General features: G+C 46.3%; 1 protein-coding gene across 1 annotated transcript in view; it reads left to right on the top strand.

The window, feature by feature from the left end:
* Nucleotides 1-321: 321 nt before the first annotated feature.
* The window catches only part of cep85l (centrosomal protein 85L), a gene marked incomplete at both ends in the record, with an annotated part of 80,789 nt that continues 62,044 nt past the window's right edge, over nt 322-19,066 (top strand). Inside the window, 2 exon segments of the mRNA XM_080535966.1 lie at nt 322-370; nt 17,554-17,712. Coding sequence (XP_080392092.1) covers nt 322-370; nt 17,554-17,712 — 208 coding nt within the window.

Genomic DNA, 19,066 nt, shown 5'->3' with positions numbered 1-19,066 from the left:
TAGCCCCTGAGCTGGAGGAGCTGTCCTGTGTGTGAGCTCACATCCTTACATTCTGCTGTCGCCAGCGAGTCGACGGCTGCAGTTCTTCACTCAACCTAGATTTTCCGATTTCTCGGAGAGTTGATTTTTTTTCTTTAAGACGTTATTGAAATAGGAAGCCGCTAATTTTTAAAAAAAAAAACTAAAACGGTTAGTTTCATCTTGCGCCATGTATTCATGGCAAGTTGTTGAGGATTTCTCTCCATCTTTGTGAGATCACATTTTGATTTTGCTTTCTCTCGTCGGAGTTAAATGATACATTATTAAATCACAGCCACAACAATGTGGGGGAGAAACGACTATGAAGACGGATTTGACACTTTTAAAACGGGTAAGACATTGATATGATGAGATGTTGTTATTACATTAGCGACACTAGCTCTAGGCTTACAGTCGTGCTGGTAGTGATTTGGTGGCAGCGTTGGAGACCAGAGAGAGCCTCGGTGCTAACGAAATGCTCGGTGCTTATGATGCTAAGCTAACCGATAGGCTGCAGTGGGATGTCTAGCTGATGATGCTAAGCTAACGGACAGGCTGCAGTAGGATTTCTCTGCGGATTCGTGGCGCTGTAGCTAGCTGCAGTCTGCCCGGATCATCGATCGGTTAAGTAACAGACCCAGACCTGTCATGTTGAAGGGACACTGTCTAGGAAGCTCTACGCTGTGTTATTGTCCAAGTCCAAAATAAATCAACAATAGGCTGTTAGATGTCAGAGTTTAGCGCCATATCGGGGGCAGATTGTTCTCCATCCTCCCCTGGCTGGTATATTCATAGACACGTCTCACTGGGTTAAAGAGCTATTTGAGAGAGAAAAACGAATATCACGTCCGTTATCATAAACTGTTGTGTGGTTTGACAGCTGTACAGTTAATTTGTCATGTACATCGAATACAGCGGTAGAAAGGAAATACATTTTTTTTTATTATGGGGGGGGGGGGGGGGGGTCAAGCTAGCTCCTCAACAATGCAGCAAACAACTATCAAACCATCAGCAATGCAATACAAGAATAAGAACAACAACAATAATCATAATCATAATCATAATAATAACAAATAAAACAATGCCATAAGGTGAAAAAGTGTTTAGCAGCAATATTGGCAGTGGCAGTGAGAGAATGTACTGGACACTAAAGCTAGGCCTAGACCAAGTTCTCATAATCAGGTTGACTGTTGAAAGATGAGAAGCTGGTAGTAAAAGGTGAACTTGGAGGCAGGGGCGCCGCTAGAGATTCTGGGCCCCATGACAGAATATAATTTTGGGCCCCCCCACCTAAACCACCCATCAACCTAAACCCAGTTGAAGTTGATGAACTATTGATGCACTGCAAGAAATCCAATGATGGACATCTTTTGTAAATGTAAAATTACAGTTAATACAGGAATCAACAATTCAGCAAAGAAATCTCAACATTCTTTAACTTATTAAATTAAGACTTGAACAACACAAGGACAAAAGTATAATTAAATGAAGATTGGAACCCAATTATAAAAGTATAAATCACACAAAAAGTAAAATATATAATTTTAATGGGGTGGTATTGTGTCTAAATAAATGTAGATCTTGTAAAGATCAGTTGGCCATAATACTGTCAGGATTAGATCAATGAAGAATTACAGCAGAGAGATATTTACTGACTCAGCATTGCTTGTTTCACACAAAGACAAACGTGTCTTATACAAGAGGGAGCAACACAGACATGGTGCCAGCGAAATTGAATGTGAAATGGGAAGATTTTTATTTTTACACTGCGGCAGTATTTAGTATACCTGGAGAGCTAAAAACTATATCTAGCCTAATGCACAACGATTCAAGATAGGAGTAAAGAGATCAAATCAAATCAAAGCTAAACGCTGGGCCTTCTTAGTATATAGCAACATCTTTAATAAGATCCTTGAAATCTAGTGATGAAGCCAACTTGCTGTGCTGCTGTCATTGTCCTTTGTTCTTCTTCTGCCTCTTTACGTCTTAATTTTTTAAATTTTAATTAATTTTGCCATTTAGCAGACGCTTTTAATCCAAACAATTACGAATTACAGGGACATTCCCCCTGGAGTAACTGAAGGCTAAGTGCCTTACCCAAGGGCACACAAGTAGTGGTGAGGTTTCAGGCGGGATTTGAACTTGCAACTTTCCAATCACAAGTCCAACTCACTATCCACTACTAGACCACCACTACCCCCCACCGCTGCTCTCCTCTCTGGCTGCCTTGCTTGAAGTGGGCCCTGGCATGGAGTATCCATAGGTACATAATTCATAATATGTCCTATAATAGTATTAACATAATAATACATACATTACACCAGATTAGCTAACTTAAATGTTATCTAGCTAGCTAACAATATTATTAAGATGCCAGTGGTCAATGTTATTGCAATTACTGGAAGAACTATTAACTAAATATGAATATTAGCTAAAGTTGTATTCAATGCTTGCATGGTAATGCAGCATACATTAAAATATTCAAAATATGTTTGTTAACCCCAAACTCCTACTGCTCACCTCCTTCTCCTTCAACTGGGAGGTGGGTTGAGGGAAGGAGTCCTGATCCTGGAGCTGCATCTGTGCATGACGTCATTAGCATGTAACATTATACTAGTTAGCTAGCTAGCTATAGCAAGAGTGCATAGCTGCTGGATACAAATTCACTGAGCTCTAATAACCTATATTTGGACCAAAATTGCACTCATCTCATACATTTAACTGAAATTATACTGACAGTGCACTGTAAGTTAACTATACTTGAAGTTAATGTTAATTAGCTATAGCGAGCTAACTAGATCATCCACGCAGTGATTAGATCACAGATTTTTTTACTTTTCTCTTTTGAGACCCTGACTTTGGCTTTGCCTTTCACGACATCGTCCACGCACGCACACGTACATTTGATGCATTTCCAATCTGGCTGTCCTCCATCTGTCCCACACACATACTACAGCAGGACATGTTGGTCATGGAAACCTTGTCAGAATATTTGCGGTAACGTTCCTCTAGTCTAGCAGCTCGCGCGCGGTGGACTGAACCATGCAATGAATAAATAGAGGGGTAAATAATAAGGCTTCATTTTGTTAAACATAGAGAAACAAAACTCCAGTTTGTTTCTTTTGTGACTTTTTTTAATACATAGAATTATAATTTGAATTCGGCTACATTAACGTCCTTATGATATTAATAATATTATTTATAAATATAATATATATATTTTTAAAGATTCTCATGGGCCCCTGTCAGTGCTTACCACCCCCTTAGCGGCGCCCCTGCTTGGAGGCATCATCATTCTCTCCTCCGGGCAACTGCTGAATAAGGAGAAACACACTGCAGTGTCATAATATTTTATGTCTTGTTAATAATTGATCGCTTCTTGCATAACCCCCCACTAACAGACAGACTCTCCTGGTAGATGTTGCAACTCGCATCAGGAATGCAAACTATGACATAAACCTGTCCCTCCACCCCCATCGTCTAATATGTCTAAATGCGATAGATATAGGCTTCCTCCCGTATATCCGCTTCCCGAAATGAACTCATTTCTCTGGCGGTTTTCTACCAAACTATATCCTAGTTTTGACCAATCTCCTCATCAGGACAGGACAGGACAGGTGGATAGAGGTCGAGGTCCCTGTATGCTGATGACAGCCTGATGTCCTGACTCCCTCCTGCTGTGTCTGGGCTGGGGAGTGAAGGAGGTATAGCGTGTCAGACTGTGTGCGGTACAGGATGTGGGCTAATATCCTCGCAGCGATTAGGGGAAAGTGGATCACTGGAATCCATCCTCTCTTAGTTTCATTCACTTTAATCCGAGGGTAGGCTGAGCAGCACACCTATTTTTGGAGCGTGTGTGTGTGTGTGTGTGTGTGTTTGTGTGTGACTGTGAGTGTTGTTTTGTTGACTTGTACGGTGTAATATTTGAGGTGAAGCCTGAAGAAGGTCTATGACCGAAAGCTTGCAATAAAAGAATGCTTTTTGCACAGATTTGAGTGTGCGGATGCTGCTTTTTTTCCACTCTATTTGATACTCTTCAGCTCCAGCACCTCAGCTAAGTCTGATCATGGACGAGCGGTGGTATTTTCACTATTTTCAGGTGAAGCCAAAGATAGTTGTTGTTAGTCTGAGGATGGACAGTAAGGTTGTATTCTCCTCTGCTCTGTCTGGGCCGGGGTGTTCTGTCCTGCCATCAGAGCTGTGCTAGAAATCACAGGCACATGTGATGTTCCACATAGACAGGAGGAGGGGGAGGAGATGGAGGTGGAAAAGTAGGTGGAGGAGGAGGAGAGGAGGCCTTGGGTCTGGTGATCTAAGGCCTCTGGGGCGCGTTGGATTTGAGACGAGGTAGAGATGGGGAGGTGGGTGGGGGGTGAGGCAGAGATAGTAGAAGGATGAGGCAGAGATAGGAGAGGGATGACTTTGGTGGTTGGTGGTTACATCACAATGTTCTGTCTCCATGCTGTGTTTCTGCATAATAACAGAGTTGTTCTTACTAGGCTATTAATGTCCCTATCCCCCAGTCTCTCCCCCAGTCATTCTCTACTGCACTTGTATAATTACTAAAGAGGGAGGGATGGATGGAGTGAGAGAGAGTGAGAGTGAGAGAGAGTGAGAGAGAGGGAGAGAGAGGGAGAGAGAGGGAGAGAGGGAGAGAGGGAGAGAGAGAGAGGGAGCGCAGCAGGACAGTACCCAGTGGAGTTAGAAATTGGACGGCCTCATTGTAATGCATGGAATGAGGAATACACACACTACCCTGTCCTCCGATTTCTACCTCCCCGAGCCTCCACTGGCGGTGTCCTACCCATGTTTGAGCGACCGTGCCCATCTGAGCAGACCCCTCCCCCCCCCAAACCTAACCCCCCCCCCCCCCCAAGCTAAATAGGCCATCCTTAATGAGTCCTGTCTAAACAGATTACACAGTTAAAATAGGCCAGGTTACACTGGGACACGCCCCCTGCTGGGAACCACTGCAGCTCACCTGGACGTTACACAACACACACACACACAGACACACACACAGAAACACAAACAGACACACACACACACACATATACTCACACACACACACATACTCACACACACACACAAACAGAGACTCTCACACACATAGAGACCTCTAACACACCGTACTGTGAGTCAGTGTGACATAGGTAAGTGTGTGGTGAGCTTAGGGTCTGAAGTGACTGTGAGTTTGTCTTCCTTTACGTCGGCCGTCATTCTCCTCCTCCTCATCTCCTCATCTCCTCATCTCCTCTTCCTCATCTCCCCCCCCTCATCCCTTCCCCTCCCCCTCCTCCTCCTCCTTCTCCTCCTCATTCCTCCCCAGTCAGACCAGAGTTGTCCCCAATCAGACCAGAGTTGTCCTCAGTCAGACCAGAGTTGTCTTCAGTCAGACCAGAGTTGTCCTCAGTCAGACCAGAGTTGTCCTCAGTCAGACCAGAGTTGTCTTCAGTCAGACCAGAGCTGCTGCTCAGCTATAGAGGTGATGTTACAGCTATAGAGGTGATGTTACAGCTTTAGAGGTGATGTTACAGCTTTAGAGGTGATGTTACAGCTATAGATATTATGTTACAGGGCCTATAGAGATGATGTTACAAGTACAACTAGGCCTACATCAAGTGGAACAATTAGATTAGAGAGGTCCAAGTAGACAGGAAATCACTAGCATGGCCACTCTGGTAATGGTGCTAGCTAGCTAGATAGTCTCTGAATCATTATGGCCCTAGCTAACTAGCTAGCCTATCTGTCGTATAGATAGATAGATCTTTAAGTACTTTATTGATCCCAGAGGGGAAATTCAAGCGTTACAGCAGCTCAGACCACAAAAACAACAACAACAAAATAAAGTGACAATTGAAGAATGGGCTAAAATAAAGTAGATTAAAAAAAATACAAAATGAAGATATCCTGGGTTTGTTTGCCAGGTCAGCCTCAAGCCCCTTTCTCCTCCATGTCATTATCATAAACATTTATATCTGAACATCTCTTGTTTTTGTTTGATACACACTCCTTTTGTCCCCTCTGTGTTTCCAGTCCAAGGCTAACTGAAGCCCGTGGTGATGTGGTCTACAGCTGAGTGGTTGTTATACCCTGCTAGGTTACCAGACCAACACACACACACACTCTCTCTATCTCTGTGTCAACTCTGTCTCTCTCTCTCTCTCTCTCTCTCTCTCTCTCTCTCTCTCTCTCTCTATCTCTGTGTCAACTCTGTCTCTCTCTCTGTCTCTCTGTCTCTCTCTCTCTCTGTCTCTCTCTCTCTATCTCTCTGTGTCAACTCTGTCTCTCTCTCTGTCTCTCTCTCTCTCTCTCTATCTCTGTGTCAACTCTGTCTCTCTCTCTGTCTCTCTCTCTCTCTCTATCTCTGTGTCAACTCTGTCTCTCTCTCTGTCTCTCTCTCTCTCTCTGTCTCTCTCTCTCTATCTCTGTCTATCTCTGTGTCAACTCTGTCTCTCTCTCTGTCTGTCTCTCTCTCTCTCTCTATCTCTGTGTCAACTCTGTCTCTCTCTCTGTCTCTCTCTCTCTCTATCTCTGTGTCAACTCTGTCTCTCTCTCTGTCTCTCTCTCTCTCTCTCTCTCTCTCTGTCTCTCTGTCTCTCTGTCTCCCTCTGTGTCTCTCTCTCTGTGTCAACTCTGTCTCTCTCTTTCTCTCTCTCTTTCTCTCTCTCTTTCTCTCTCTCTCTATCTCTGTCTCTCTATCAACTCTTTCGCTCTTTCTCTCTGTCTCCCTCTATCTCTCTCTCTCTCTCTCTCTCTCTCTCTCTCTCTCTCTCTCTCTCTCTCTCTCTCTCTCTCTCTCTCTCTCTCTCTCTCTCTCTCTGTGTGTCAAGTCTAGGCTTGTAACAATTCAAAATTTTGCTGCACAATTAATTGTCTCAGAAATAATTGCCATTAACAATAGAATCGTCACTAAATCCCAAATTGCTCCCAATGAGCGGGCCAGCATCTTGTATGGTAGCTTGCCGCCATTTGTGTGTGAATGTGTGTGTGAATGGGTGAAGGAGAGGCCATTGTAAAGCACTTTGGAATAAGGTGCTATATAAGTCAGTCCATTTACCATTTAATTGTTTCACTGTAATGTGACCCAGATAATGTAATAACACAGCAACCTATTCGTAAACCATGCCTCTTTATTATCATAAAAGGTATTGGAGAAAATGAATGGGAACGTGTGTCCAAACCTTTGACTGGTACTGTAAGTTTTGTCCTTAAATGTTGGCTTCTTCACTGTATTGAATGGCCGCATCTCTTTCGCGATGTTTGTGTGAGCATGCACCATTTAGAACTGTCTTGCTTATTTTCCGTCCGTCGACTCAGCAAGACCCAGTTGCCGGGAGGGACCAGCCACTGCAGCGGCACTGAGCAATTTGTTGATGACTGCAAACTGGGTGGGATGGTGACTTTTGAGGTGTTGTTTTGAATTGGTGAATTTGCAGGTTCTCCCCTCTGATTTGGCTTGGATCCAAAAATGATCCCATAACGGTGCAGTCGTGTTACGTTTAGCAACAAGCTCCATCTCTCTACCATGTAGGCTACTGTCTGTATCCGGTGTGGACTTTTAATGCTCGAAAGCCGACTTGATGTACATCGATGTGCGCGGTGTGTCCTCATAGGATAGCTACACAATAACATCGCACACAATAATACCCTCTACCCGGGGAGCCCCCCACCCTCATCCCCCCCCTCTACCCTCTACCAGGGGAGCCCCCCACCCATATCCCCCCTCCCTCTACCCTCTACCAGGGGAGCCCCCCACCCTCACCCCCCCTCCCTCTACCCTCTACCAGGGGAGCCCCCCACCCTCACCCCCCCCCTCTACCCTCTACCAGGGGAGCCCCCCACCCATATCCCCCCTCCCTCTACTCTCTTCCAAGGGAGCCCCCCCCACCCTCATCCCCCCCTCCCTCTACCCTCTACCAGGGGAGCCCCCCACCCTCACCCCCCCTCCCTCTACCCTCTACCAGGGGAGCCCCCCACCCTCATCCCCCCCCTCTACCCTCTACCAGGGGAGCCCCCCACCCATATCCCCCCTCCCTCTACTCTCTTCCAAGGGAGCCCCCCCCACCCTCATCCCCCCCTCCCTCTACTCTCTACCAGGGGAGCCCCCCACCCTCACCCCCCCCACCTCCTCTCTACCCGGGGGGTGAGGGGTAGTGTGTGTGTGTGTGTGTGTGTGTGTGTGTGTGTGTACTAAGGGGGTTGGGGGGTAGTGTCTAGGTTGGGGGGTCTTGTGTGTATGGGGGTTGGCGGGTAGTGTCTGTAAGGGGGGGGGGGTAGTGTGTGTATGGGGGTTAGGGGGTAGTGTCTGTAAGGGGAGGGGGGTAGTGTGTGTATGGGGGTTGAGGGGTAGTGTCTGTAAGGGGAGGGGGGTAGTGTGTGTATGGGGGTTAGGGGGTAGTGTCTGTAAGGGGAGGGGGGTAGTGTGTGTATGGGGGTTAGGGGGTAGTGTCTGTAAGGGGAGGGGGGTAGTGTGTGTATGGGGGTTGAGGGGGTAGTGTCTGTAAGGGGAGGGGGGTAGTGTGTGTATGGGGGGTTGGGGAGTGGAGCAGCAGTAATGGGTCCGCCTCCAACAACATATGTCGGCAGCGTTAAGCCAGCGTCGCTAAGCTCGCCAGCTGTGATTGGCTATTATCAGGCCTCTGTGTTTGCTGACAGTAACAGTAAGGATTTACATTTTTGGCATTTAGCAGACGCCTTTATTCAAAGCGACTTACAACAGATACATTTGTCCATAGCCCCTTTATAGTACCCGGTAAATTACATCCCAACCCGGGTCCGCCAGTGATTTTCACCATTCACACATGAGCTAAATCCCGTTCACTGTCCCGGGGAACAAACACACACAGGTTAAAAAGACCATTTGTGACGCGGGCTGGTGAAATGTGCAACCAGAAGGCAATGTCATTTTTCTGTTGTTTACATGTGCTTAAACTACAGATTGTAAGCTTTCAAATGATGTATCATACATTGAAATCTGAGAACAATTTAACACGACGCATATTTTAATGTTGGTGCACCTCAGACACTGAATGGCAGAAAAGTGACTCTAAACGCAGCCACAGCTACGAACACTGCTAACAGCTAGCGGCTAACAAAACACATCGCTACAAATGTCTAAACTGTATTTTAATAACATCACAACATGCTGAGAGAACATCGACATGCTAGGAACACATAACTACACATAACAAGATGAACACACGGTTCTTGCTTTTGAACACGAGCTAAAACAAAAGTATGTTTACAAGTCAAGTCTCCCTTACCAGTTACGGAGCGGTTGTCTTTCGCGCGCACACATTTTTTTCCGCGTGCACGCGCATAAAACGCGCACTGGCGCTCAAAACAAGGACGTAGTTTCACCAAAAACTAGAGGGTGGCAACAATTATAATTTCTTAAATAGCGGTTAAGTCATTAAAGCCGAGCAGGTGATTTTATATAGAAGGTGATCAAATACCAATATATCCTACAGCTGCAGCGGAACATGCGGAACGTGCATTACACACACACACACAGAAAGATCAATACGAAGTAGGCCTACATGAGAGTACACGCACAAAACCGGCTAACGTTACTCATTAACTGTTTACACAAGTAAAATCACAGTGTGACAGTCAGATGGAGTATTCGGTAAACAACAACAGCAAGGTAATGCTATCAGTTGAGTTAAAGAAAACCAACTCTTACCTTTGAGGACACCAACATGAGACCTGCTTACCCGTACCTCCGCCGTTCTGTTCGTGGTGATTTTAGAGGCAATAGATTATTTTTGCCCCGCGCTTATTGCTATGAATAGTTCGAAGCTAGGTGCTTGCACGTTAGGTGCGAGAATGCTCAGTTAACCCATTAGCGGGAACATTATTTGTTTCACAAAATAGGCTGATTTAATTGACCATGAACATCAGAGACATACATTACGAATGTTCATTTAAAATACTCTATACTGAGCACTGGTATAAGAACATGAACCAGAGAACAGCAGTAAATGCAATAACCCACAGTCGTCGCTGATGATGTTGCATTTTCGATTAGGATACGGGATTAAAGGCACCGGCGACGGGCTAAAAGAGAAATCCAAATGTCCCGCTAAATTCGGACCAATCACAAAACTGTTTTGAAAGCGCGTCGCCTCGCGCCGCGCGCCTGTTGAGAGCGATTCAGTCTCGCTTGCAGTGCGAACACAAACGACGAGGTTAATTGCAACATTGTAACATATTGTAAATAACTACGCCCTAAATCGTAACGAAATGTTGGTCTGGAAGCGGCCTAAATCTAGCTTCAATCTGCTTTTTTTCTGTTCTCCGGTCATAATAACTCGCTGCCTTTCTGCGCAGCCTGAATCAAAGTGGACTGTCTGAATCAATTAGTGGCAGAGGAAATTCATTCGTGGCGGCCCGCCACGAATAAATGCATATAGAGGAAACACTGCAGTAGCCTCTGGCAAACGAGAATAGTGAATCCAATCCACAAATAATAAGTTAGTGATCGTTAAACTATTGTTTATTATATCGAGTCGGTACTTTAAAACTTCAAGTTGGTGTTATGATTTTTTTTTTAAACTAGATATTGTTGACACAATACGTTTCTTTTTCACTTTTTGACCCCTTCGAGTGAGTGTATTGTTTGCAAGTTCACCAGACCGCGACACATTTGGGATGATGAGTCTGATTGACGACACCTGTGTCAATCAGCTCCACCATCCCCGCTCCACCTGCAGGCCAGAACGCGCCATGTTTCCCACATAGTAGTAATGATATTCGCGGTCTGGGGCAGTTCTTATGAGCTCAGCCCTGCTGATTGCGCGATGCAGGGCAACTGTGGGAGGAGATGGTGTGTGTGCTCACTGCTCCGTAATGCGTCTATATCATAAAATGTACATTTGATAAGTAAGTAAGCTAGCTAAGTAAGTATTCTAGCTAACTATGATTGGAAATGAAGTAGTATCCAGTTGTGGAATTATATTCATCACTACTTTGGCTGATGTGATGTGGGTTAACTAGCCAACTCCGTAAACATTAGCGGAGCAAACCAAAAGTACCAAGTCAGAAACTCCTCGCTGTGATTGGTTAACTTGTTGCACATGAAAACGTCTTGTGTCAGACATACAGTACGTAACCGGACCATGTTCAGGCTTCTGTTCACACCTAAGCCTTCCCCCTAAATTCCATGGAATTATACAAGGTCCTGACCAGGGTAATTGCCTGAGACAATTTCCTTGGTCAGTTCCATACCAGGTAAATTCCATGAAATCTACTGGGAAGGCTCGTATGTGTGAAAGGGGTTTAAGTAAGTGAATTATCTATCCATTAGTCATCGTAAGAAAAACAAATCTATGTTAGGACCAGGGGCAGACAGGGGAATCGAGAACTTGTTGAATTGTTCGATCCATCTGAATCCATCTATTTAAAATGTGACAAACAAAGTCAAAGGAAATGCAACGTTGTGGATTCTATGGTAGACGACCTGCATGTCCCTGACACTGAACGCTGATACTTTTCTCTGTGCCAGATAGTGCTCCGTGCCAGATAGTGCTACTGACATTTCTTGGTTCAAGGAATCGTGCACATAGGTTATTCATATCTTGCAGTAAGTTATATAATATCTCACTTAAGTTGTATGTAAATGTTCCATTATATGATGGTAATTTGGTAATTAGCCTATATTATCAAATTAATGAGACAATTGAAAATATATTTTAATAAGTAAAATGCATAGTTTAATATTATTAGTATAGCATAATGATACTGCTGGCTGCACTGTAGCCTCTTTTATAAATAGGATAGACGTCAGTCTTCATGATTGTTCTGTCTACTAACGCCGACAGAAAGGCTGGACTGAGGGACACGGATACCATTCAACTCGTTTTTCTTATTCTTTATGAAAATTGAATAGATTGTAAAACCTGCGAATGCAGACAACAAAAACATACATGAATACACAGCTCTGACACATTCAAAGACTAAAACAAAGCATATAAATGTTACACAAAGCACGCATCAAACACTAACCGTGGCATCCCTCGAGTCCTGGCATCACACAATGAATCCCTACGCACGGTCTCCCACTATTTAAGCACCTAATCACAGCCCCCAATATCCCTACGCATAACGGATCTATATAATCAAACAATTCCCACGCAGTTATGAGGCATAACTCAAAATAATGTTACAAGTATCTAATAATTTGAATAATTAATAATAACTAATAATTATTCAAATAACATTTAAAATAACATTTCACATTTGTCCCATTTTATAGGCTAAAACATGCACAATGAACACACCCCATCCTAACTGGACAGTACACCTCCCACCTAGCCGATCTAGCTACTAGTCTAGGGAGGCTACCAATGTCCCTTGTTCCTCAATGGGGAGGAGAACAACCATCCTCCTGACATCCCGGTGGAGGACGACCCCGGGCAGCTTGCCAGAGCCTTTCTTTTCTCTTTTTCGGTCCTCACGTTAGCTTGGGCCCTGGTGAGCGCTCCTGAGAAGGCCTTCCGTTTGAGCTTGTTCACACTTTCTCGAGCATCAGCTGCCACTTCTGCCGCTGATTTCACGGGCCACTCCTCAAAAGGCTTCTCCAGGAATCCAGGTCCATTCTGCCACAGAGAATTTTCGCTCAGTTCTTCAGGAACTGCTCCTCTTGTGATGATGTCGGCCACATTGCACTCACCGGGGATCCACGACCACTCGGTTGGAGACCCTGTCTTCCCAGGGTCCCACGTTTCCTTGGCTGAGCTCCCGCCTCCTGCCTCTTGTTTCAGCTGATTTGGTAGCACCAGGGTTTTGGATGTCGCTCCAGGCCTCTCCCCTCCACAGGTTCTGGCGTCGTCCTTTCTCCTCCCACCTTGGCCAGACCGGACCCACGGCTTTAGAAAGAACCCTCCAGCGCTCAAGATCTCCTCCACTCCACTTGTGATGGTGTCGAGCATCTTCAGATCATCATGGGAAGTCAAGATGTCGTCGACGTAGCTGTCTTTCTCCAAGACACGATGCTCTTCCTCCCTTTCAATGAACTGAGGTAGCCCTGCTGTCTCCCTCATTGCTAGTTGAGCAATGCAACCAGCAGGACGGTCTCCAATGTTCTCCCTCGTGATGGCGTACTCCCCGATGTCCTCTTCAAGATCGTCTCTCCAAAGGACCCTGTGCAGGTGTATCTCTCGGTTCTTCAGCCACATAGAGTTGTACATTTTGGTGATGTCGCCCAGGGCCGCATGCTCCCCAGTCCGAAACCGCAGGAGCACAGCCCTGATGGGGTTCAACACGTCTGGCCCCTTTAACAGAAGGTCGTTCATGCTGACACCTTTGTATGATTGGCTACTGTTCCACACTAACCGGACCGGTGTTGTCACAGAATGGGGATTGGGTGCAACCAGGTGGCTCTCGCACCAAACCGGACCTTTCCACTCTTGAATCTTCTCTGGTGTGAGCCTCACTGCTGCGCCCCTCCTTACCATCTCGTGAACCTGCTCTCCGTAGGCAGTTCGCCACTCCGGCTGTTTCAGGAGGCGTTTCTCCGTTCTTAGGAATGTTGCCATCACAGCTCCTCTGTTGTTCGGTAGACTGGATGGATCCTCTGTCCAAGGGTAACTAGCATCCCAATGTGGAGCATCGCTGTGGTGATCGCTGGCGACATAGGACAGACCCTCCTTTATCCTCTCCAGCTCCTTTTCTTCCGGGAGCTTCCCGGATTTTGCTTCAGTGCAGCTTGTAACTGCTGTCTTATTTGTGAAGGCTCTCCTGACTTTTCTCTCAATCTCTGGAGCAAGTTGGGACAAGACCTCTTCCTGTTCAACGGTCAAACTCCTTGCACGTTCACCGCCGCTACTTGGATTTTCTCTCTTTTCCCCACCATCCTTCTCACTGTCTCTACTGGGGCAGAGAAGGTAATGGTGGTCTGACGACTCTCCTTCTTTGCAGCCTCTCTTGGTGCAGAGGAATTTAAGGTTACACTCTCCGTCAGCGCCATGTGATGAAAGGCACAGTCGGCAGGCTCTAGACTTCTTCACCGCGGCCTTTCTTGCTGCCAAGTCGAGGCCTCTGAACTTCTTACAGGTGAACAGCCTACTTCTGTGTTTACCTTCGCACAGGACACAATTGGCATCAGCGCTGCCTCTCTCAGTGGCTCTAGTGAAAGCAAACTTCTTCTCAGTCTTCTTCTCTGGGATCTCCGTGATCTCCATCTGCTCCAACTGTTCGGGGATGCTTTCCTGCTTTTGTAGGAAGTCCAGGAAGGTGTCAAAGTATCTCTCCGGCTGGAAACCATTTCGGGGGTCTATTTTGAAAGTAAGCCACTCCTTTTTCAAAGTGAGTGGCAGTTTGTTCTCAATGGCTCCAGTCACCAGAGGGTTTTTGATGGCTACTTCATTGTCAAGATCTTTAAGGTCTGCTAGAGCTTTCTCTGTGATTCGGATCAGATCAATCACCTTCCTGAATTGGTGCTCTTTGACTGGAGAAATCTTCTGCAGCTCTGCTACGATCAGGTTGGTGATTGCATTCTTGTTTCCGAAACGACTCTCTAGCACCCTGAAGACATCTTCGGCAGTATTGTGGCTCGCGAGCCTGAGATCCTTCACTATGGTCTCTTCTATACTTTCCAGAAGTTGAAACTTCCTAACTTCCGGAGACCCAGAGGGATCGCCTTGTTCCTGTAGGCTTTCCCAATCCTTCCTCCAGCGGTAGTATTCCCGAATGCTACCTCTAAACGTCGGGAGACTTGTAGGCTTCAGCCTCACTTTTGGAATGCCTCTCGTAGCTGCATTTCCACCCCGTGCGCCTGCTCCCTCAGTCTCCTCCAACGCTTTTTGCTGGGCTTTAACAAGCTCTGCCCGTGCTTCAGTCTCCGCCTGTTGAGCCAGGATAAGCTGGGCGCGTCTGGCGCGTTCTTCCTCTTCAGCCCTCTGGCGCTTTCCTTCAGCTGTTGTGCGGCGGGCGCGGTCTTCTTCCTCAGTTGCCTCCCGAGCTTTTCCTATCTCGGCGTCTCTATCTCGCCTGAGCTTGTTCTTTGAGGACATCAAATGATGCAGCCGTCTCTCCACGTCTTCTATAGCAGCGACAGGGGCCCAGTCTCTCCAGACAGAGAGCTCTTTCTCTGCTCCTGTAGTGAGCTCCTCTAAATGGTGCACTTGTCTCTCATGGCAGACATGATCTAGCTGGCCCAATGGGACCTCTTCTGTCTCTTCTTTAGCTCGTTCAGCCTCCCTGATCGCGAACAACACTCTTCTTTCACCGTATCTTGACCACAGATGGAGTTTTACGAGATCGCCAACCTTCGACAATTTAGTCATGCAGTCATTGCTCACCTTCTCGATGTCTCTCGTCTGTTGTTCAGATAGTTTGGTGGGGTCCTCTTCCGCTTCTGCAAGCAGACCCTCTTCATAGCTACTATTGGCTTCCAGGAGCTTCTCAGCTTCATTAGAGAAAGCCTGCCACTGGACCTTTAATTCGCTCTCGACCATGGAGGGTGTAACGTGGAGCATGAAGGCAGATTTTTGGTTAAAGCTGGATTTAGCTGAATTTCTCTCTTTTTTCAGTTGAGCTACTGACTGGTCCTCTTCAGCCATTTTCCTATTTCTTTTCACAGGCTATCAATGTTTAATGTTTAATGTTAAAGTCCCTTCAAACTGCTCACTTAGTGTTTTTATTTTCGTTTTAATTCAACTGTGATGTTTTACAGTCAAAACTGACATTTATTTACTGCCAGAATAAATGGGACTCTTATTTTGAAACTCCGGATCTTCTGTGTATTTTTACTTCCTGGTTACTTCAAGAATAAATGGGACCCTTACTTTGAAACTCCGGATCTTCTGTGTATATTTACTTCCTGGTTGCTGCGACGCACTAGGGCTCCTCCTCCTTTCACAGTTTGGATATATCACTCCGCCGGTTAGCCACTTTAGCAGACACAGTCAGTCCCACTTTAATCTCTCTGGCTAGCAAGGCAAGTCTCTATACACATCCAGCTTGAATTAGTTCGTTGGTCAGTGCTGTTGCTTACCCGACCGCTTTCCTGGTCTTGCTGTCCTCTCGCGCTGTCTCGCGCTGCCGACACTGTCACTTTTCCAGTAGGCTCTGCACAGACACGCTTCACAGACAGCACACCTGGCTAGCTAGCTCCGGTTAATTGCAGCCACTTTTCCGAGTTCCCTCGACGCTTGTATTCGTCCCACGGAGAACTCCTCTCTGAATGTGGCTGTCAATTTACTTCTCCACCACCTCGGGAATCTTTTCAAAGATATTTCTTTGACGCCCGGGCCGTAGGTTTTACAATTGTTCTGTCTACTAACGCCGACAGAAAGGCTGGACTGAGGGACACGGATACCATTCAACTCGTTTTTCTTATTCTTTATGAAAATTGAATAGATTGTAAAACCTGCGAATGCAGACAACAAAAACATACATGAATACACAGCTCTGACACATTCAAAGACTAAAACAAAGCATATAAATGTTACACAAAGCACGCATCAAACACTAACCGTGGCATCCCTCGAGTCCTGGCATCACACAATGAATCCCTACGCACGGTCTCCCACTATTTAAGCACCTAATCACAGCCCCCAATATCCCTACGCATAACGGATCTATATAATCAAACAATTCCCACGCAGTTATGAGGCATAACTCAAAATAATGTTACAAGTATCTAATAATTTGAATAATTAATAATAACTAATAATTATTCAAATAACATTTAAAATAACATTTCACATTTGTCCCATTTTATAGGCTAAAACATGCACAATGAACACACCCCATCCTAACTGGACAGTACAATGATCTTGTTTTAACCTTCTAAATTCTACAGAAGAATTGTTTATTTTATGTGCCAGTTAAATTTTATATTTTGGTTCAAGCTTATTTCCTTTTAAATAGGAGTATTGTAATTTATTCAAATGTTACTAGGCATATTTTTCCAAAGACTAATTGTTTATTTTATCAGTCAGTTTTACATTTGTTTTCCAAGTTATATCGTTTTAAGAAAAGGAACGTTGTAATGTATTTGAACATGTTCATATTATTATGCAGACAATGCATTCTACACTGTGTTCAGAGACTCAAGAGATAATAAAACAGCTGCGTTGACGCTGAAAACCTGTGTAGGCCTATTGTTTTTCCACACAGAAAATGTATCAGGAATCGATATGCGGAATTGATAATGGAATCTGTATCAATAACATCTTATGAATTCCCATCCCTAACCAGGGACCATTGGCAGTCATAATGCTAGAGTATTGAATCACATTGGTCAGTCCCTGTTCATAGTTGTAATGGCTGACATGTGTCTGGTATAATGGGCGCTATTACTAGTGAATAAATTATGGGTGTTACGAAGAAATACACCCCCCCGGCTTGTGATTCAGTGGGTGTTACAAATAAATACTCCCTCCCTGGCTTGTGTTTCAGTGGGTGTTACGAAGAAATACTCCCTCCCTGCCTTGTGATTCAGTGGGTGTTACTAAGAAATGCTTCCCCCCTGGCTTGTGATTCAGTGGGTGTTACTAAGAAATGCTTCCACCCTGCCCCTTTCAGGTTCCAGCTCCAGCTCTCCTGGTTGGGTTCCGGGGTGCGAGTCGTCATGGCAGGGCACCTCCCCCGCCCCCGGCAACAGTAACCGTGGGCGACGCCACAGCACGGCCTCCGACAGTGGCGACACAGGCATCGGAACATCCTGCTCCGACAGCGTGGAAGGTAAGAGCTCTGGAACACTCTGGACCACTGTAGAACACTCTAGAACTCCCTAGAACTCCCAAGAACACTCTAGTACACTCTGGAACACTCTGGAACACCACAAACACCAAGCTCTTTTTAACTCTCTGGGAGGGGACTAGAGGGTCTTGTTGGCATTCTTCTCCCCTCTGTCTTGTGTTTTCTCTCCCACCTTGTCTTCCTCCCCCCCCCTCTCCCTGGGGGTCTGTAGCTGTCTGGGGCAGGAGGAGGCGGGGGGGGGGGGTGTACCCACTCTAACCACTGCCAGCTGGGCAGCTCCAGTCTGCCCCCCCAGGCCGTAGCAGGGCCACCCAGACAAAGCCTCTCCATTCAGGCTGCAGAGACACAGAGAGGGGGGGGGGGGGTCACCGTGGAGACGGGTCGGTGGGTGGGTGGGGGGGGGCAGGGGTCACTGGGGAGACAGGGGGGGGTGTGTGTGTGTGGGGGGGGTCACTGTGGAGAGGCCTGCTTTGTTGGGGTCATTAAAACAAGCCCACTGAATTATTTACCATGTCATTCAGACCAACTGTTTTCAGATGTTGTCTGTAAACACACACACACACACACACACACACACACACACACACACACACACACACACACACACACACACACGCACACACACACACACACACATCCACCCTCAGATGTAGATGCTAAATGGTCACTGCCTGGAAAAACACATGAAAGTGAACTGTGAGTGTCTACCACTCACTGTAGCTACCCGCCTTAGCCACCCCGCTGTACACCCCCCCCCCCCCCACACACACACACACACACACACACACCCCTACAGGAAGTGTTGTTACTGTGGGAACCTTGACATGACATGACACAAGCAGTCAACAGTTCTTAATTGGTTAAGAATTGCTCGTGGCGATGACGGATCAGAACTGAGTGCCAGTGTTCTGTGTGTGTGCGTGTGTGTGTGTGTGTGTGTGTGTGTGTGTTTTCACCTGTGGAAACAGCTGGGGTTCTTTCGTCCCTGGCCTAGTTTACACCAACCAGCACCCCCCTCCTACCCCAGGCCTCCCCCCACCCCCCCTGGACTGTGCACCATGGTACTGTGTAGACATCCCCCCCAACCTCCATCTCTGCTCTGCCACGCATGATGCTAATTGATGTCATCATCCCCAGCAGAGCAGGCCAGCGTCCCATCAGCCACTGCAGCAGTGGTCCTCCTACAAGGTCACTACCAGACCAGCCTGTCCTCTCATCCTCCACTCTCTCTCTCTCTCTCTTTCTCTCTCTCTCTCTCTCTCTCTCTCTCTCTCTGTCTCTCTCTCTCTGTCTCCCTCTGTCTCTCTCCCCCCATCTCTCTCTCCCTCATCCCTCT

Source organism: Nansenia antarctica (assembly GCF_963989245.1).
Source record: "Nansenia antarctica genome assembly, chromosome: 1".
NCBI classification, from domain to species: domain Eukaryota; kingdom Metazoa; phylum Chordata; class Actinopteri; order Argentiniformes; family Microstomatidae; genus Nansenia; species Nansenia antarctica.
Note: the sequence above shows the minus strand (reverse complement) of the source record. Positions and strands in the feature narration are given on the sequence as shown.